This window comes from Balearica regulorum, chromosome 1, assembly GCF_011004875.1.
Source record: "Balearica regulorum gibbericeps isolate bBalReg1 chromosome 1, bBalReg1.pri, whole genome shotgun sequence".
NCBI classification, from domain to species: Eukaryota; Metazoa; Chordata; class Aves; order Gruiformes; family Gruidae; genus Balearica; species Balearica regulorum.
Genome location: NC_046184.1, coordinates 32,085,106 through 32,107,365, shown reverse-complemented (window position 1 = coordinate 32,107,365; position 22,260 = coordinate 32,085,106). Strand labels below are relative to the sequence as shown.

General features: G+C 36.5%; 1 protein-coding gene across 35 annotated transcripts in view; it reads right to left on the bottom strand.

Moving 5' to 3' along the window:
- Positions 1–22,260, bottom strand: part of NRCAM (neuronal cell adhesion molecule) — a 165,720-nt gene that overhangs the window by 6,254 nt on the left and 137,206 nt on the right. For 15 of the 35 annotated variants that reach the window (XM_075744408.1, XM_075744416.1, XM_075744379.1 and 12 more), the window contains 6 exons: positions 14,974–15,039; positions 14,338–14,463; positions 13,095–13,247; positions 8,817–8,948; positions 5,935–6,013; positions 95–4,135 (listed from right to left, as the gene is read on the bottom strand). In XM_075744408.1, coding sequence (XP_075600523.1) covers positions 2,293–4,135; positions 5,935–6,013; positions 8,817–8,948; positions 13,095–13,247; positions 14,338–14,463; positions 14,974–15,039 — 2,399 coding nt within the window. In that variant the 3' untranslated portion in view covers positions 95–2,292. The remainder of the gene's footprint in view (positions 1–94; positions 4,136–5,934; positions 6,014–8,816; positions 8,949–13,094; positions 13,248–14,337; positions 14,464–14,973; positions 15,040–22,260) is intronic. The other 20 variants (XM_075744611.1, XM_075744590.1, XM_075744601.1 and 17 more) reach the window with 5 other exon arrangements.

The window sequence follows — 22,260 nt, the reverse complement described above, 5'->3', positions numbered from 1 at the left end:
ACAATAACATGTGTAAGTGCAAAGTACAAACTTATTTTTGTAAAAAAAGTACTTCCATTTCACAAGCTCATCAGTTATTTAAAGAAATATGTACCTTGAAATCTCCTTTCTTCTTTCAACTTTTCAATTTTTCTTCCTTAGATATGGGTACATGCAGCAACCAGTCAGAATGGGGAAGACAGTTTAACGATGCCTCTACAGTCCAGCAGGCAACTAGCTCCCACTAAACTTTGCCACATTCATGGACATGCAAAAAGACTCAATATATGGTTAGCAATATACTACTTTTCCTTATAACACAACTGTCAGATGAAAGGCAACATAAAACAAACAAAATGGGTAAAGCATTCTGGGCTATTGGACACATAAAGAGGATGCAGAAGATGAAAACTGTTGGCAGTAAATTTCCTTTTTCTGCGCCCTCAGGTCAACAGCCCAGAAATGTTTAGGTATAAGCAGTCACGTAAAGCCACAGAAGTACCATACACTATGGCTTCCCTGCACGCTCCAGGAGAACCTCTGCCCCAATACCTAACAGATTTCTGCTCTGCTCCTACATTGACAGGACTGTGCAGATGAAAAATGCCTTCCCCATACGTTTATGCACCTGTATCAATCCAGACTTCAAAACATTTTACTACTTCTAATCTAGCTAAAACATAAGCATATCTATATTTGTTTTCTGAGTAGTTTTTCTTTAGCATCTCTGTAATACTCGATCTTCAACGCTGGCAGAAGCTGGAAAAACCGGGAGATTAAGCTCTGGCTTTAAATGGCAATGGGTTGAAAAAATTGTTGTTAGTCGAAGAACCTGACTCACTCCTACTGAAAATTTTAAAGAAAAATCTGCTTGAGAGAAATTCAATCAAACTTTCCACCTTTGCTATTTCTGGTGGAAAATACACAAAGGGAAATCAAAGCACTGACTTAAAAAGTAGTGACACAGATGTTCAAGAATTAAAATAAGAGCCATCAAAGAAAGCATGTGCGCGTAAATGAGGACACAATAAGCCCACTGCCAAATCCAGTTGGACTATTCAGAGACAAGAATTCTTCAGGCAGTCCATTGACATAATCACTTGCACTAGAAGGGACTGAGCTTAGAATTACAGTGCTGAGGCACAAATCGTTGTTAAGTCCCCTTGGAAACACACCTAAGCTGCAATAAAACTCTAATAACTGCAAGAGAAAAAAATACTACTGTAGTTACAAACTATATTTTCATTGTTAATCAACCCAGAACAAGAAGGAAGAGTAATAAAAATAGCAATTTCAATACTCTCCACCAACCATTTCCAGAAAGTCTCTCATGGCATATGCAAGAATTTCTAGGAAAAATATTGTGTGTGTCAAAATGTTGAAGAGGCAAAATAATTCAAAAAATGTGTAAACATTCTGCATTGCCACACTAGTAGTCCTACTACTGTAGTTGCCTTGTCCTGTTTGAGCTTCCTAAGAACATTTTGTAGACTGCAAGGAGACGCTAGACTTTCATCCTTCCTGTGAAATTAACTAAGAAATGCATGCTTGCAGTCTCTCCCTACCCATGAATCCACAGGTCTGTAGATGCCATAACTTCTTAATTTCTCCGGATTTAAGGCCAAGGATGGAAATTTAGGCTGATTTATATACCTACACTGACTTGAACAGGAGCTCTAGATAGTCTTTAATTTTAATTTAAATAAACATACATTTGTGGTACTTCTTGTATTTCTTGAAGTTTCTTGGTGTAAGCATTGACTGTCCACAATTTACTGCCTCAGTCTTCTACAACTCAGGAAACCACTGGGATTGTAGTGCAATCAGTTTGCTACAGAGGCACCATTTTCCCTTATTATGTAGAGGTGCAGGTATGCCTCCAGTCACAGGAACACAGTGTACCCGGTCATTCTGTGGTTCCCGAAACACATGTGTTTCCTAAAGTATTATTTCCTTCTTTAGATTGATATGGCAGAAAATCCGATGTTGGCGAGTTCTGCAGAAAGTATGCTCTTAGATGAAGTTGAAGAGAGCAAAACTTCAAACAAATCCAAGCCATCCCAAGAACACCGGGAAGCCTAGAAATCTAATGTGACAAAAACCTCCCCTAAAATTGAGAGCTATCACAACTCTAGAAGATCTTAATTAGTCATTAAGATTTAAGTAATTTAATAATTTAAATCTTATTTTGAAACAACTACTTTTCCAAGTATTCGGCTTACTTGCCCAGAAATATTGAAGTCTATTCAGTATAGATTTCCAAGTCTTTCACTCTTCCTAGTTCCTGAGAAAGGAGGAAGCAAATCTATGCTCTTAGAAAGTTCCTCTTGATGGTCTGGTGTCTCTCTGAAAGTGAGATGTCCTTTCATACTTGGCATGAAATGATTGTGAGACTTTATACTTTCCCTTCCCTCCTTTAAACTTCGGAGGAGAACGAAAGGAGGTCAGACACTTGTGAGGATAAGAACATGAAGTGTTTCCAATAGAAATCTTTTTTTTCAGCTGACGTAAGGAGTGTTTGTGTTCTGAAAAATCCTTCATGATCTGGACCAAGGATTCACCAAATAGCTTGCCGCCTGTGTATGGTAAAGACAGCAGTTTACGTTTTAGATCTAGCGATGAGGTCCAAGGACGCAGCCATATAGCTCTCCAGGCTACAGTAAGGCAAGCCATATTTTTGATGGTGAGTCTCAGAGAATCCTCAGCTGCATCGTGGATAAAATTAGTGGCAATTTTACATAGCCTGTGTTTCCTCTGCATAGTACCAGATGGGACCCATTTCTTTTTCAATCTGGCTCGTTCTTCCTCCAGCCATATTAGTAACGCTCTAGAAGCATAAGTGCAGTAGATAGATACTCCAAGCTGGGCTGCAACTAGCTTGAAAGATCTTTTAATTGCTTCCTCAACCTTTCTATCAGTAGGATCTTTAGGGACAGCATCCATATTAGCAGGCACTGATAGTACAGAATCACCAGTAATCAATGCCCTGTCTACCTGTGGCAAGGTCCCCCACAAAGCAGCTTTATCCACTGGAAGAGGATAGAGCTTATGCAGGATTGCCGGGGCTTCATGCTTTGCCTCAGGATTACCCCAAATCCTACACACAAGATCTTCCAGTGCTGAATGGATAGGAAGTGCATTATCTACCTTGCCTTCTTCAGAGTGGACAGGCAGTTCTTCTGAAGCACATTCAGATTTGGAAGATTTTAGCATTAACACTCTCTTTATATGCTTGAACAGATAATTCTGATTCTCCTTGTCAAACTTACGCAGAGGATCTGGTCCTTCTTGGTCTTCTGCAGGGGACTCAGATGACACCTCCCCATCTTCAGAGGATGACTCAACCTCCAAGGCCTTGTCAGCCTCAGATTTCTCTTTCCCAGGAGCTGTTTGGTCTTTTAAACTGTCCATATGGTCAGACTCAAAAGTTTGGGAACTGCTCCCAGTTGCTTCTAGAGGAACCACTGGAACTTCTGTAATTGGTACCCTGGGATGCTTTACTGAATGGGACCTTGCCTGTGACACAGCAGTTATACTTTGTCTGGCTGCTGCCAAAGCATCCTTTAAGACAGTAGCTAGCTCAGGCAAAATTACAGATTTCATTAGTGAATTCTTTTCAGATTCAGAGAAGTGAGTAGTAGTAGAAGGTCTTACCTTCCTGTGGTAGGAGTTCTGAGTGTCTTCTGAATCTGAGCTGTAGTCTGGGGTCTGGCTGAACCAGTGCTGGAGAGAAGAATGCTGCCTTGCCAGTGAGCCATGAATTGAGTTGCAGCTGAGGGGTTGCTGGAAAGGGGATGGATGTCCTGCCTGAGAATCTGAGCCCTCCTCCGACCCCATTATCTGTTGCTCAGAAGCATGGTGTCTAGAGCCATGCCTGTACTTCCATTCGTCTGACCTTTTTTCCTCTTGGCAGAGGGAAGCAGAGACAGAACTAACCCTTGTAAGCTCTGAAGACTGCCTAGCCTTCCTCCTGGTGTAGGAGGTCTCTGATCTGGTGCTGGAGTATTGATCCCCTGACCTTCTGAAGAAGCTGGATCTGTCAGATCTCACAGACTTTGCTTTGGTAAAGACAGGGTCTGCTTCAGGAGAATTGGCACAGCTACCTTTTCTTTTCTTTTCCTTGTCCAGTTTCTTTCCTGTCCAAGCAGACATGGACCTGAAGTGATGAAAAAAGTTCAAAATACTCGAATTCCTAGATGTTTCAAAAATTACTTTTTCTTTCAAGGGAAACCCTATACCCTTTCTCCTCAAAGGAGCACTGCATCATGGCCAGTGCCATGTGAGGCAGGCAAACTGGGAACTGAGTGACTGCAGTGATGCTGGGCTGCAGAGAGGGTGCCAAGATATCTTCTGTAATCTGACTGGTTGCTGCTGCCACCCTGTCTCTAAGAAAAAAAGAGGAAAGCCCAATATAGACTAATTACACAGAAATACATTTTAGAAAGGAGTTTTTACATGGTAAATATGATGAGCTCTTTCATGTGAACAAGTCTGAAAACTTGGCATGCATCTGTCCATATTCACCAGATATAAGGTGCATAAATGCATTATAGAATAATTTAATAAAGCACTAGATGATTCTATAGATTAACTCAAGCCACTTAAATATGGAGACATAAATTCAAATCTTGTTACAGGTCACACATGAAAGCAGACTTGAATAGTCTTATTCTAGGCCTGAGAAAACATGTATTGAGGTCACATCAATGTACAATTGTGTATGAAGGTCAGTTTCTGTTGTTGAAAGTTCCAAGTATCGAAAACTAGAGGAGCGATAAAGGAGAATGCGAAGTGGACTGCCTAGGAAAACTTATATAGTACTTCTTTACATCTGCTTCCAAACATTGCATCACATTTCCCTTTTTACCAGCTGAATTTAATTAATCCACATGCACTTAATGCTGTAATAAAATACTATTTTGAACTCATTAACCTAAAATCAGAGTATCGTGGGTTTTTTTAAAATCAGGGAAGAATAAACAGAAACTGCTCTTTGGCATTCAGAACTGTAAATCTATTCCAGTCAGATCAAGATGCACATTTCCCTATATGAAGAAACTATGGCAACAGAGTGGATCCTTCTTGAAAAAACTGATTTTTCTATGTATGTTTGTAATTGTCACATCTTCAAAATAATAAAGAAATAAAGAGCTTTTACAATGCTTTTGACACAGGAATGCCCTGTAAAGTCTGTTACAACACCCATGTAATGGTATTGACATGATTAGAAAATAATATTATTTCCTGTACTAATAAAAAAACAACAAATAAAATGCTGCTTATTTAATAAGTTATACTCATAATTGTTACATGAACAGACTTGTCAAGGCATGCTTTTTGTGATACCAGGGGATTCAGCTAGATTACATTTACAATAGAGAGCCAGGAATAAGAGCTGTGTTGCATGCTTTGAAGCTGCTACGTATCTTGTACTGAAATACATGAAAGGAAGATTTGTTTTTTCTTGTAGGATATTCCTTCACCACTGTGAATAACATCACTTCCTTGTTACTGGATTAGGTGTTAGTACTGGCAGCCATTTTATATGCATTTGTTTTCCAGTCAATGTAACACAAGATTATCTTTATGGGGCTTCAATTAGAAATTTATTTTTTTTAAAACCATGATGCTAAATGTGCCCTAACTGAAAGGGCACTGCATCTGGTATTTTAACTATCTGAACGATGGGTTTGTAAATAAAGATTCCTCACTTTAAGACAATCATGTTTGAATCCAGATTTCACCTTGATTAGTGAATGGCTTATTCTAAGCTTGGATGTTCAATTTTTTTTCTAATGGTGTGGCTGAAATGCTATCTATAGCTCTACAGAACACTGGATACAGAATCTTTGTCAACATGGAAAAAAGGTTAGTTTTGAATTAATAAGTGTGATATTATATACAGTACAAGTGCGATACAAACAGTGAACATGACAAACCACATCACTTGCTCACCTGTATTCACCAAATGTTCCATCATCTTCCTTCATAGGTTGTATTTCTGGATCAGCATGTGCATCCTCCTTTTCCTTCACTAAAATATTTGAAATAGTAATTTTTATCATTGAATTGCATGACGAGGAATCATAAGACCTTAATTTCTCAAACTGATCACATTCAGCAGGAATGTGGTTTGAATAAAAATAATTTTTTGAACTGGGGCCTTAGGCTGTTACATTTTTTCATTTGAAGGAAAAGATCTGTTAATTAGTTACAGAATTTTATTTTCATTCAAGTACAAAATACTGTATGTCATCTTGCATTAGTAAATTTTTTTCTTCCTTTTATTTCTAGCACTAAAGAGAAAGCTTAGTTAAAAATCCCACTAAAATACTTTCTTATGTTATTAATAGAGCTATTGTTTATTGAAATCTGAATAATTTAGTTTTACTTATTCATTCTCCATATTTGCTCTTAATATTCCTCTCACACTGATTGAGAAAACTGAATCAGATTCATTTGTGGTCACTGTCAGTTTGTACACTTTCTGCTTTCATTTCATGCACTAAGACTCCAGGGAATTTTAAGTAGTATTTTAAGAATTATTAATATGGGGAAAAAATACGTGTGGTCTGTTCTTCTTTTCCATAACATGATCAAAAGCAAAGCAAAACCGCCTACACTGGAACCTAAATTTAACACATTTGTATCTCTTGCACATCCTTGTGAAAGGTTTAGTCATCATTCATTGGTGGGAATAAATCCATGCATGCAATCTGTCCATATAAAAAAAATGTGTACCACTGTGTCCTTTGACACAGAAACCCTCTGGCACCTTAGAAGACAAGTGTTTATGGAAGACATATATTCCTGTAAGTTAAGAACAGAAGGCTCCGGGGAGACCTCATAGCAGCCTTCCAGTACCTCAAGGGGGCCTACAGAAAATCTGGAGAGGGACTGTTTACAAGGGCATGGAGTGATAGGACAAGGGGTAATGGGTTTAAGCTGAAGGAGGGTAGATTTAGATTACATATTAGGAATAAATTCTTCACTGTGGGGGTGGTGAGGCACTGGAACAGGTTGCCCAGAGAAGGTGTGGATGCCTCATCCCTGGAAGTGTTGAAGGCCAGGTTGGATGGGGCTTTGGGCAACCTGGTCTAGCGGAGGGTGTCCCTGCCTGTAGCAGGGGGGTTGGAACTAGATGATCTTTAAGGTCCTTTCCAACCCAAACCATTCTGTGATTCTATGATTTTGTAAGATTGTTGACAGAGTAAAATAATATCCTGACTTCTAGAATTATCTTTATGGTTCTTCCTTTTGCCTCTTCATTTCTGTTTTTCTGGCTACTACTCAAATCTTTCCTTTGTTTAGTAGATACATTTGTATGATCCAATATACAATCTCTTATCTTTTATTCTGGTAATTTCCACACTTAATTTGTACATCATTAGTTTATATGCTGTTATTTAAGATGATATGAACAATTCCTGACAGTATTTTCTAAGTTTATATTACAATAATGCGTAACACCTTGAAATGTATCTGGCTGCTATAATTTCATACTGAAATAATTCATTACTTTTTTTAAACCATAGGCAAGCTCAAGATGACATGCTAAAATTATGACAAAGAAGAATTAATAACTTTGTGCTTTGCATTTGTCACTATCTGTGGAACAGTACATTTGCAATGACTCAAGAAATACAATTAGTTCTAGAGTCACTGCTATAAACAAAAGTACATACTGAACCTAGAAAACTTATATACAGTCAAAGTCTATCATATCTACTCAATGGATAGCATTTTTGTTTATGTGTGTGTGTATACATTAAAGAATTAATACCTTACATCTAGTAATTCTGCAGAAGCAGAGAAAAGAAGGGCATAGCAGGGATTTCCACAAAGTAATGACAGCCTTAGCATCCAACTGCCTTCTACACTTTTACTCAAACTGTGTTTTACTCTCTTCTAGACGGTGGCTCACTCCAAGTACTCCCTACTCTTTTCAGTTTCATCACTTTACTTGTTTCATTCTCCTGATTTTCTTCCTCTTTTTTCAATTCTCTCCACTAAGAGTCACTTTTGCTATATCCTCTGTGATCTCATTTTCTCTTTAAAAAATCCAAATATTAGGAAAAAACCCTTCAGCTTGTCATTCAACTCTATGTAACACTGTGTTCCTTAATCATCTGTCTTTTCTCCATGGGCATAGGCGGACAGAAGCTTCTCTTACTCAATTTTTGCTGTCACTACAAATCTTTCCTCTCTCCATAAAACAATTAAACAGATTGAACAGAGTAGGATTCTTGTACTTAATAAGGTGATTTTATCATCTTACAAAAATCATCTGCTATGCTAAGTTCAGCTAGAAAAGATTTGCCTATAAAGAGAAAAAGTTTTAAGTGTTCACTGACACTAGCTTTCAGAAGCGCGCTGGTCAAAAAAGCAGAAGAAATTAAAACAGAGTATGGTTTGTTTTGGGGTTTTTTTGTACTTTTGTGGGTGTGGCCATTTCTTTCATGTCCAAATTAACAATATGAACTTCAAGAATTTGAGTTGACTTTAAATAATCATTCCAGAGTCTGAATATTTATACAATTTCCAAACCTTTGGAGTCTATAATATAGAACAGATTTTTTCCCTGATATCAAGATTTTACTTGACACTTAGGAATTGTACTTTCTATTGTAGGTAGGAGAGGAAAAATAAAAATCAAATTATCCTTTGATGCCTAGTTGAAGTTCATTCCTGACAAGCCTACCAAATTATAAAACTGATTTACCATACACACAATGTAAATGTAAACCAGCAGTAAATGTAATTTCTCCAGTAAACCTGAGATCTGTCTTAATGGATTACCAGCAGATGATGCTTACTCTTATTGTTATATATCATACCTGGATATTTGCCACCCTTATTCCTCCTTATGAAGCAAACAATCAGTAAAATCAAGATCAGAAGAGCTACAGCACACATAAGACCAATGAACCATCCTTGAGTAGCGATGTCTACCTGCCGACTTGCCATTGCTAGAGAATAAAAGAAGAAAAATGAGATGTTTTGCTGCATTTAAATGTTGTGCTAATTCAAATAAATAATAGTCAGTATACATTGTTTATTAATTAAGGAATAACATTCACTGTGAAAATTAAGAGAAACAGTGATACTGTATTTTGTGAATATTTTCATTATTTAAAATGTTTCCAAGTACATGTGCATGGAACTTCGGGTGCAGAATTCTGCCAATATTTAAGCTTGGCAACCGCTTTGCAAAACCTGTGCATATACTACATTGCTTTTCACAAACCTCAAAACTGTTCTCAACCATTTTACATTAATTAAACTACTGAAATGAAATTGCAAATTATAATTCACACAAATACATCGATTGCATTCTCAAAATGAATAAAAAGCCAATACTCATTAGCCAATGCACTCCCATTAGTTTGAAATGGGGAAACAGATGGGTCATTCAAGACCCTAACATTCAATTTCAACTAAAAGTCAACAATGAAGCATCCTTTAAAGCCTTATTAAGCATCATGTTTTCTTCCTCTCCTCAAACTTGTACCTCATCTTACAATTTAGCATGATTGCCATGATTTAGCATTAGTGAGGACTTAACGCAATGCGATTGGGAAGCCTTTCCTTGGCACTGTTTCTCCCCAGATGCTGACTCCAGCTGGAAGATAATGTAAATGATAAGTAAACTACACAAAACCCACTACTGTCACTAATAAGGACAGGAATTATCTGTGTGGCCTGGGGGCTGGATCCCTCCTACTGGTTTCCAACACAGTAGGAGGATTTTCCTGGTGAAGCTTATTTTCCATTCCCCTGTTTGGGAACACACTACAGGCAACTGGCCTTAGGATTTGCTGTTGGGAGAAAGTGCGAAGGGTGAGAGGAGTTAGGGATGTGTGCTACAGACAGAAGAAGACATGAAGTGGAGAAGATGGACATCCATCCAAACCTATTGTGTTCATTCTTCACCTTCTCCTCCAGCCCCAAAACCCAAGAGTTTGAAACTCTATGAAGAGTTGTCCAAAAGACCTCTCTCTATTTGGGAAATAGAGACAAAGATCATCTTCCCACATAAGTAAGGAATGAAAGCACTTACTATGCATAACCCATATGGCATTTTGGTTCAGCATTTGTTGTTTTTCTGGCTTCATGAGATAAGGTATTGGATTATTCACAGCCTAGGATTTTAGTAAGGATCAATAGTACTTCAGATCTCAGTTTAGCAAACACTTCACACTTGGACCAGATTATACTTGAGACCTTCAGTCCGTCTCTTTCTTCTGTGAGTACATCAGCTCTCATGGCACAACGTGTTTCACCCATACCTGCTAGGGAAGGTCTGCAGACTTGCTTCCACTAAAGTGGAGGTCACAACACATTTATAGCTTTACACACAGAAATGTGCAAGGCCCAGAGCCCCATAAAGATTTCCACCTCTCCTTAGAGAACTATGCGGGAAGGCTCGTAAAAGCACATCAGAGAAAATCTGTTTTCAATGGAGCACTGAGTCTTCTAGCCACAATTACAGGTGATACAGCATAAAGTCTTCCCCTTACAAAACATGCTGGATGACAACTGTGCTGGTGCCGTCCTTTGAACAACACCGGAGCCTTAGTGGGCAGACAGCTAGCTGACAAGAGACTGCACTGAGGTGGCAAGCACACTAACAATAAAGTTCAACAATACTCAGTTATAGGCCAGTATTCAAGCCCATGTCTCAATGTTATCAGTTAAGACAAAGGCTGAGACAGCTAGCTTGGAATCATCAGCTCTCAATGGTCAAAAATACCTCTGATGTCTGGAGATAGTATCTACCCTCCATTCCATAGAGAAAACCAATGTGTATTCCACTTTACAAGTACTAGGCTAAAATTAACTCTTTTTGGTCTCACTGGGCAAAGTTATGACTTGATTTTTATTTAAACAGATCAATGAATGAATATGCCTGGTTATTGTAGAGTTATGATTAGGAGATTTCCCAGCTGTTGCTTAAGATTATGCTTTTATGTACACCAATTTAAACTATTTTTGCATAAAAATGTCTACATGTTAGATATATACATATATTTATACTTTATATGCTATATAAAAATGTATATATGGTAGTCTCAAAAAAACAAATCACAAAGGTAATCTTCCTCTGACTTATAAATCAAATTAAAATAATTTTTTGTTTCCACATGAAGGTTAAAATTATTTTGACTTTTGCATATATGCATTTTATAATAAGGCATTAAAGGTTGTATAATACATACTGTAACAAAATGCGAAAGAACATTTAACATTCAAATGTAGTAAGAAATAGCATCAAGCAAAACAACTCATGCATAAAAATATGCAAGATAGATGGGAGAAAGTAAAGATGAAAACTTACTTATGCAGCTTCCTGTATTCTTTAACTTATTGCATATCCAGTAGGAAAGGGTTTCTAGATCTCAGTGCAACTTTAAAAATGGCACACCATTTCCTGCTTACACTAAGCAAATTATCTGCTTCAGGCAGAAAGACATTTACTCTTGGTGAACTGCTAATGCAGGAGTCAATAAAATACACTGTACTGGTACGCTCAAAAGATAAGCCCGCACACTATGAAGGTGCTCTCTAGGAACGACTGTCAAAGAAAAAAATGTTGCAAAAGCCTCATATATGAAATATTGCAGTTTGGTTTTGAATTAAAGACATATTCCATACTCCAATATTTTCCTCTTTGTCCGCTTCATTTTTTGCAGTGTTTAAAAGCTTTGATCTAGGCAGAAGGCAGTGTGACACATTTCTCTGTTAGAAATATGCCATGTATGTAATTTAATGCTGGACACTGAACCTTTCCATTATCAAGACGCAGAAAGGACTGTCTTTAAATTCCATTCTTCCTTAACTACTCAAGCACATGAGCCAAGGTGACTGGGTACATACAGGATTCCTTATCTACTGGCTCAGTAATTTTTGTGCAGAACGATGCTTTAGGGAAGGTTTCCATTCAGCTTGTTTTGAACTATACTACAGTCTTGATCCTTGCTTTACTGCTGTTTTAGGCTTTGGATGTGTATTTGCATAAAACTTTACATATCTGCTTTTATACCACTAGCTGTCTCTGGCATAAATAACCTCTGTGTTTAGCCCGTATGTATTTGCTTGGCACTGTTATTCAGCACCATGTTTTGAAAGCTTTCCTGCAAGAGGATAAACTGTGAACAGAAATGGAACAAAAAAAAGTAAAAAATTATGATTTTAGAAAGTGCTCACTTTCAAATGGCCATATTCATTATTTACTTTGTTGTCTGATCAATATTGCATATTGCTCAAGCATACTTTCATATTTAAACTACTTTCTTAAATCATAACATTCTGGAGTCGGCGAGGCTACTGCTAAATACGTATGCACTGATCAACATAGTTGGAATAAGCAGAAGTGGCTAGCAAATACACAAGAAATAATAACAGCTGACCAAGAACATGCTGTGATGGCAATGACATATTCAGCATAACATCAAAAAACTTCCAATAAAGCCCTTTCTCTGAGTTAAATTAAATGAACAAGTATTAATGCATTGCTTATGAAGAAATATGTACATAAGGAACTTAAACAGCCTTACTGATTCACAGGATATAGATGTGACATCAAAATCTATATAAAACCAGTATATGGCAGGCATCTCTTAACACTGGTATAAATAGATGACATGAGACATCAAATTGAATCTGCACTTCTGATTATGCAAACATTTTAGCTCATTTTTTTTGTATTAAAACTGATCATACACAGATTGTTAGCTTTAAAAATATTTACTTGGCTGTATTAAGGTACACATTATTTAAATATAGTCATCCAATTATATTAATTAGAAATAAATGAAATAGGTCATCTTCAGTGCACAGTACACAGATGTAGCTAGCGTGAGCAGTGAGTATCTTGCCCCTAACATAAACAACAGACAAGTAGAGTGAATTGAAAGGAAGAAAACATTCATAATCTACGTAACAAATGTGCTGGCATTATTTACGAGCTTATAAAATAATTCAACATTGCTCTAAAAAAAAGAACATGCAAAGATACTAGCTACAACATCTCTTAGCTAGAAGCAGTTCAACGTTTCAGCACTTGGTCTACCACAATTCTGACTACGATACAGAACTGGTACGGTGTGCCTCACCTGGACCTGTCTCAAACACATCCTCTGAACTCCTAAAACCAGACAGGCCCTCAGCACCAACCCGGACTTTATATGCTGTTCCTGGTGTTAAACCCTTTAACACAAAGAAGCTTCGAGAACCATTTACAATTTCTTTTTTCCAATCTTCTTTGCCTACAAAAATTTTAGGAAAACAACATATTGGAATTTTAAATTACTCTGTATTACTGAAAGTTTCTAGACAGAAAACTATCAACAGTTACTTGACTAAACTATGGATTGACTGAAAAAAATTACTATTCTCTCAAAAAATAATAAAATCATACAAAATTATGACTTCAAATAACATATTGCATGCAATATATTGAAGAAGACATTGTACATGAATTATGAAACTATTTTAAACATTTGTTCCATTGTACTAGAGAAATATTATTTTCATTTATTTTTTAAAAGGCTTATTGAACTTGCAATTATAAAACACATTAAAAGAGATTTTAATCATTTAATTAAATTATACTTCTGTAGTCTCAGTCAATATTTACTTTAGCTGAGAAGTTCTACTTCGAAATCTGAACCTATCATATTTCCTAATCATTCTCTTACATCTTTTTCTAGTACAGTCTCAGATGTTTCTTTGACCAATATCCAGAAAAATGCATTTATATTCCAATTTTCAGATTGGTCATATTCACTCATAACTTTAGAAGTACAGAGTATTTGAATAAAAATATCTTGGTATTATTAGCTAACTGTGTTTTATTACTTGTATTATCAAAGATTAAAACCCTTTTTATGCCAATAGTACATAAGTTGGTTGATACTTTATTTTAAGATTTATTTTAACAAAGAATATTCTTTTGATTGGGTCTCATTTCTTTTTTTTTTTTTTTCCCAAATTGGGCATTATTTAGGATAACTGTTATATCCTATTTTAATGCAAGTAATCATATTTTTACACATGTAAACATTGCATGATAAACAACTTCATGCAAACTACATTTTTAGATGTTCACCTTCAAAAGAATTTATAAAATAACACAAAGGAACAAAGGCCGATATTCTATCTAAGCATCAAATACCTGCTAAACATTGATGTTTATTAAAAAGAAAATTATTTGATCTTCCTGATCAAATTAAAAAATAACTCTAGACATTTAAAAGCTATTATTAACACTGGGTCAATTTAGGACCACATTTACTATAAAAAGCTTTGAAAATATAACTGAACACTTTAGCAAAATTTAATGAAATGACTTCTTACTGCCTGCTACACCATATTCAACATAAAAGTTCGCATGATCTGGTCCCTCATACTCCCAACTGATATTGGCATAGGTCTCAGCAGCAGCTGTTGTAACATTTCTGATCCTTGGATAAAGTGGTTGCACTGAATACACAATAGAAAAACAAAGCAGAATATGAAATTGTGATTTCATAGATTAAAAAAAAAAAAGATTTTAAGAAGTTACTATGTTAATTTAGACCATATACAGGGAAAGTATAGTACATTTGTCATTGTTTCCATTACTGGAAATTAGTGACTAAAGTAGCGTATTTGGTAATTGAATGCTAGGCAGTTACTACACTATGAAATTATAAAGTAAAATCTATATACTGAGCATGCCCTGTATCACAAAAACTGCCAAATACTTAAAAATACCTAATTGCCAAAATTCTGGAAAACATTTCTATTCATCTAGAATTAAAATGCAGACAGCTGGAAAGTGAGAACATTGTCAAGGTAATGGGACATGGTAGGAGGGAACGGAGTTACAAAGGTGGTACACACCTCCCCTTATGCCGCGTGTCACTGAATGCACTGCAAATGCCTCAACTGCAAACCCTTATAGGATTTTGTCTCTACTGCACTGATAATGATAAAAAAGGAAGACAATACCCTTATAGAATGTTGGACGGAGAGTGTGCATGACTGGGGAGGTTGCAAAAAGGGTTTCTGAATATCCTTCACCATCAGAGATAGTAGGGAAGAAAAAATAAAGAGTAAAAACACTTTACATCAAAAAGTAACATTGAAATAATACAGTAAAACCTTACCTGTTAAACGAGTAACACATGCACACTCTACATTCATGCAGGATTCTATTAGTTTTACTTGTTAAAATATGAAACAGCTAAGTGATACACATGTATTTGAAAACAAACTGAAGTATGTGTGTACTGACACCTTTACTTTCACAGAACGTTTCTGAAATCAGCTTCATTAACATTACAGATTCACGGCACCTTTAGACATTGGAACATCAGACGTCAGATACTGGAAAGCCAATATCAAAATACTGTGGTGTGAAGGACATAAATCACTGAAATGCAAGAAGCTGTTCATTTTGAGATACTGTGTCTTACTGCTGACAGTCTCGTTAGACAACAGTACTTTTCACACATACGCATAATGCCCACATCTATGAAAAGAAGTGCTTCTCTTTTCAGCATCCTGTCATTAGCCACTTCTTTGCTCATACCTTCGTTCTCCAATCGTACTTGTTACAAATGGACATATATTTCAGCATTTTTGTTTGCCTAATATTAATTAAAAATAGATTTCAATAGTTATAGTAGTGTAATAGTGCGGATACAAAGAGTATGCTCCTCAAAGGCACGAAATTAGTTTTTAATGAAAATGCCTCACTCTGTTTTCCACTGACTTTTCTATTCCGCTAAAAATATCTTTTCTGTTAGAAACGACATCAAAAATACTCCCCAAAGGACCATGGAACATCAGAGGTAAAAGCCTAGTCTCAGTAGAGGGAAATGGCAGAATTCCAGTGGCTTCACCTACACCAGAAAATAAAATGGGCAAAAGCCTGTTCTCAAAGCAAGAGGTGATGCACAGATTTTATCTGTGTACTTAAATTATTTTCTCCTCAAAATAGGCTTGCCTTGTCCATATGGCTGACTAAAAGAAGTTCCAAATTAGATTCAAAGAGAAAAATGGCTTACTTTGGAATAGTAAAATAAATCTGTATACAAGCCCCTAGCGCAGACTAAATAATATGACTGCCATGTCTAGAAAACTATAGTTTCTGAGGTTTTTTTTTTAAAATACCTAAATTATGCAAATTCCATCAATTATCCTGAAAATGTATTCTCACGTTTACAAATTTTCACAATATCAGACTTTTTATCCCCATATTTCCATCAAACTTTTCTTCTTAACTCTGTTCCAGTGGTACTCATTCAACTCTTCAATCTGCATTAAACTAATTACTCCCCCATTCCATGTCTTTGTAGGTAAGTTGTGCTTATATATTTTATATATAATTTCTTTTACCAACCAAAAATAATAAGGAATATATTATTTAAATATTAAGGAATATATTTATTTCTTGGCTAAAACCACCTGAAGAAAATCAAATAGAAGACACTAGATGTAAAAAAACCCCAAGCCATCTAGGTTACTAAGTCAACAACAAAACCCCTAAGAAATACCAAAGCCAGAGCTGTCTCTGGGAAATCTAGTATGTAACCAGATACACTATGGGATGCAAGGGGATTAGATTCTGCTTCTCTGTGCCACTTGAAGGTAGCAAGAGGAAAGAATAGCAGGCTCTAAATTTAGAAGGGTGCAGAGCCTGAGATTGCAGACAGGATATATAAACTTCCTTTCTCCTTTGCACATAGGAACAGGTGTTTGTTACAATCAGCAGCTAAGCATTTGTTCTGTGCCAAGAAAACAACTGGTTTGTATTCTAAATATTGTTTTGTTTCATTAAATTGTATTTTCTCAAACCTGTATTTTCCTGGATTTTGTTCTTCCACATGAGATTTCTAATTAGCAGCACAACTGTATGACTGATACTCGTCATCAATGTTAAAGGCAGAAGAAACTATTAGCAATAATCTGTTTCAAACTCTTGCAAACAGCTGCCAAAGAATTACACCTAACTTCTCCCTTCTCATGCCTGAGCACTTGGGGATGAAGGAAACTGTCTCATCTTGTGTGAAAGACTCCAGATGACAGACAGCTTCTGTAACACTAAGCAAATTCAATAATGACCTTCCCTGTAAAACCTCCATCTCGTCTTTTGGGGTTTTTTTTCCATCTCAATTTCCAGTTTCTGCTCTGCTTAAAACCTGCCTGCTAGATTAAAGCCTGGTAGCTGGTAAATGTCTTTCTGTTCATATGATTGTATGTAACAATTAAGTTGGCTCTGAAAATTACCTTAATTTCCTTAGTGCCTTAGTTTCTAAATCCTCTCAAGTGACTGATTGATGCTTACATTTATCAGAGGTACTCTAATCTGATTCTTACCAATAGCTAGCTGTATAGATTTATCCATGTGTAGTATTTGGTCAGATTTAAGTTCTGTTTTTTTCCTACTGAATACAGTGCACCAAGAATTTTTTTCAGTAGCACATTTATTTTCAAAATCACTATTTTTGTAATTCTTCCTCTTTTTCACTACTGCTTCATCTAATTTTCCAGCAGTCCTGGAAAGTTTTAGTTAAGTCTATTCAATGTCTCATATTTGCAACATGAATACACGCATAAGAAGATAAAATATGGCTGATGGATCCTGAGGTGATGAAAGCCTAGAGTCGACGTGGTTACAACATTTAAAGCTTGTCTCCAATCTACCCAGACTCCTGTCTTCTCAATCAGCGCACCTCTAATTATAATTAACCTCTTAGTTCTTCAATATGTTTCCCAGCACTGTTCACAAAAGCAAAATGTGTAATTGTCAGTTGGCAGAAAATCTCAGCGTGTGCAAGCGCCAGTTGGTAAAAAGGGGGGTCAGAAAGCTTTGTCTGGGGGAGCAGGAGTTTTCAGTAGTGGAGCGCTCTGCTCTTTTGATCTGTAACCATGCACGACACTGTGCGGCAGCGCTGACAAAAGTGTCACTCTAAAACTGATGGGAATGGATTGTTAATAACTTACAGTTTTTATACAGACCGACTCTTACTCAGCTACCTCCAGTAAATTAAGGTCTTTTATTCGTGCTACGATACAATGCAAAATTTAGCTGGCACTTCTGAGTATGGTTTTATTCCTGTAGTGAGATATGGTATAAAAGCAGTTGCCAATTGCTGAGAAAGGCCTAGGCTCAAAGTAAAAATTTCCTTTCTTTTCAAACGAATTCCAGTGCTTTTTTAGTGGAGTTTTTTATAGAGTTGTATTTAATCTTCCAGCCTTTCAGGAACACAGTTCCTCCAGATAACACAGTTACACTTGGGCCGCAGATTCAACAGAATTTAATGAGACATGACATGAGGTATGAATGGATTTTAACAACACAATAGGTACGCTCTCTCAAGATTTAGTTCAGCAGAACAATAAATTAAATAATCCCCAAAGTGACTAAACTTTAGGAATTTTCACAGGATTCACCTGATCTCCAGGAAGAAATGGCAGGTAAGTGACAAGCACACATTTGAAGATTGGTGTCAAATGGAAAAAAAAAAAACAAACCCGCAAAGCAATATATCATAGACAATTAGGTAAAATGCGTATATAAAAAGAAAAATAAATTCAAAGGAAAAAAACCCCCACACCTCACACAAGAAAAGATGAAGGAAAAAGGCAACAGATTCTGCCAGAGCCTGTAAGACCCAGAGAAGGGGTTTGCTTTTGTTTGCTTTTTAACCTACAACTTTTACAGTATGAAATTCAAGCCTTAATATAACAGTTGGAGTGAATTCCATTTCTGTCAGTAAGAGATGGGCATTAGTCACTTCTAAGATTATTTACACCATTGCAAGAGCATTCCTGTAGTGCAAGAAATACAGAAGACAAAGAAGAAATGCAAGACATCCTTTTACTGATAAGCATTTAGCATGCCACGGATTTTGTGTGAGGTCCACGAAGTGAAAGGTATCTGCAGGAATTTTTACATTGCAATAATCATTGTTTTTTCTAGTCTAGTATGCAAAGCATCATCATTGTTCACAGCAGACTTAAAAGAGGATAAAACAATGGTTCTGCGCAGCAGGCTGTACTGAAAGAATCACATAGATGTATCATGGAGAAGTCCACAAGGAGAGAGTGGCTGAAGAAGCAGTACAGAAATAATCAACTTGAAAAGAAAAAGCAGCTTGAATTTGTTAGCAAAAAATATGGAGACATTATGTGAAATGATTCAAAGAGGGAGGGGAAAACAGATGGTGGGCAAGGAAAATGATTTAAAGAACAGCATTTTGTACGGAACAAAGAAAATTGAGATGATCCTATTTTGTACAAAGAGATCAGAGATACGAACTCAGCTGAGAATGATTTCTAGCCTACAGTGAAGAGCTACATATTGGAGATTTAGTCAGAAAAAAGAAAAGTTTCAAACTCAGAGGCTAGACTACTTGTTTTTCTCCCTTGCAACGGAAGTATTTCTGTCAGTAATGCTTGAGCTGTGAAGTTCACATAAAGAAGGCAGACCAGACTGAGCACTGCATTGACAGGAAGCGTTAGCTTCAATTAAAGGCAACTGTGATCTCACAACCTTATTTTAATTGCAGTTCAGTACTGCCAGTTACCAGTGTCTGCCTGCATGCAGACTACAGACCTTGCTCTCAAATAAAAATGTTGTCTAAATCAAAAAGAAACCGAAAAGTGAAACAAGAAGGCTTGTGAAATGTAGAGACTGACATGTCATGGCGTGACTCCCTACACTTCACAGACACAATAACGAGCCCCTGTGACTGTTTATTTTAATCATCAACTTTCGTTTCTACCACTGGTCAAATTTGTATTCTCTTCCTTCCTCTACAGTCCAGTTATTTAAAACTTCTACGGGAAAAGGGTAGGAAAGACTTGACTCCAGTAATTGCCTGAGTCCCTTTCCAGCTGCTACTGTAATTATTTTATATGTAATCAGGTTCTTCTTCCCCACTTTTTCTCACACCTCTGTTACCTCATGCCTGTCGTCAGATGTCAATACGAAATGGCAATACCAATGCATACTGCTTATCTAATACTGGGTATAACACATGTTTGACATACGCAGTTTTCAGACACATTTAGAATACAGATTGCTATGAAGAAAAACAATTATTTTGTCTTTGTAGTGCCATAATTTGATCAAATTTAAGTCATTCATAACATCACAGGATTAGAAAGGAAAAGAGATAGTGGAAGTCAAATAGGAGTATCAACTGCAATGGGATAGCTTGCCTATCTAGTAAAATAAAGTGTCTCATGATTCACTCATGTGGGCTTGTGAGAATGACATGGATCTCCTCTGTTAAGTTTCCCTTAGAGAAGAAAAGAACCTCAATTCTTGTAACTTGCCAAGATCCATTGCATTTCTGCGATTTGATGCAATGGCATTGTTTGTCTGAAGAAGATTTTATTAGGATGGTATTACAGGGAAACAATAATTTCCTCCTTATTTTGCCCCCCATTTGAATAGAGCTTCTAAGTTCTATTCAAGCTACAGAAAAAAAATTATTCCTTTATGTAAATCTCTTGGCCTTGACCTCACATTTCATGTTTTCATCTCAAATTGTTATTTTACCTTATGGGGAAAATGTTCATGACTTGTTTCTCTACTTACTGTTCTAGAATCTACTGGATATCTTTACTTAACATTAGTATAGTCATTATAATCATACAGACTCAGCTAGGACAAACATTAAAAGTGTCAAGTGTAGCAGTAAGCAGACTGTGGTTACTTTCATTGTTCTTAAAGTAAGAAAGGACAAGCAAGGGCCCACACCTGCCTAAAAAGATGGCAAAAGACACATGGTGTCAAGAGACAGGGAAGATATTTCAGAACTCAATAAAAATATTGAGACACTCTAAGATCCTTAGATTTACTGTAGCAATATTTCCCTCTGCAATTTAATATCTAGTTTTACTCTGAGAAGTGCAATATGTCCCAAGTTGCACAGCTTGCCCAGGTTTAGATGAATTGAATTCCTCCAGCACATTGTGGCTAATGTTTCTGACTGGCCAAGCTGCAGGTCTTCAGGGGCAACTAGCCAGTAGAAAACACCAAGTACAGAAATTGCAGTGCAATTCAGGCTGGCTGAATCTGGGACCTATTGTCTTCTTAACTTCCAAGATGAATGTGCTCAAATTGAAAGAGAAAGGATAATTACATTTTTCTGTTAAGTTCTGCCCTTCAAAATGAAAAACTGGTATGTTTTTGCTAGATCACAAAAAAGTTGAGACTATCTAAATTTCAACATCTCCTTGATTTGGCTTTGGGTCCACATTAGTAAGAACTGTATATACATATAGGCCCTCCTGCACTTAATGGAGGAGTAAAAATTCACTGCGGGGTACAGCTTCTTCTTGAGTGGGCTGAGTATTTCTATCTTCCAAATCCACCTACTCATGAGACCAAATAATTCAGCACTTGATCTTGATAATACGATCCTCCTTTTCCTTCCTCCTAGTCCCTGATCGGTAGCAAAACAGTTAATCATGTTAATGTAAGTAACCACTGAGAACATTCATCTCAGACCTGCAGCAACTCAGATGTCCTAACAGATGTCATGGCTTTAGTTCCATCCTGTTTGCAGTTCCAAAGTTTTCTTTGCAATTGTAAGAGCTAGATGCTACAGGAATACGTGAAAACTTTGAAACCATAAACGGCATGGAACCAAACGAAGACATCTGCTTGGTTTTCAGAGAATCTGAGATGACAGCTCTGAAATGTGAGCTGCTCCAGCTGATCTTACAAATAAGACGCTTTCTGCTAGCCACAGACTGTGATGCAGCTATAATTAGACCTCAGTTTCACACAGAGAATCCATTTTTCCTTGCATGGGTTTTTAGTCAGCTATAAATAATGAGAACTTAATTTACATTTCTGCTGTTAATGTCCAGGATTAGAAGCCAGTTGGATTGTTCCAATCTGTGCTGACTTCTCAGCTACAACTAGACTAAAACACAGCAAGAAAGATTTGTCATTAAAATAAATCCACAACTCCATACGCTTACCAGAAATGCATCTGGTATTAGAATACACTTATATATACATATATAAATAATATAGAATACACTTATATATACATATATATCATATATGCATAAATGCATGCATACATACATACATATATAGAGAGTCTGATTTATACCAGACTGAGTGAATGAAATTCTTTTTTATGGCTATTATGATTCAAAACACCTGATCATCAAGTGGAAAGAAAATATATATAAAACAATTTATGCTGTCTCTTCTAAATTTGCAAAAAATGAGCATATCATTTCAAAATTGTGTATTTCATG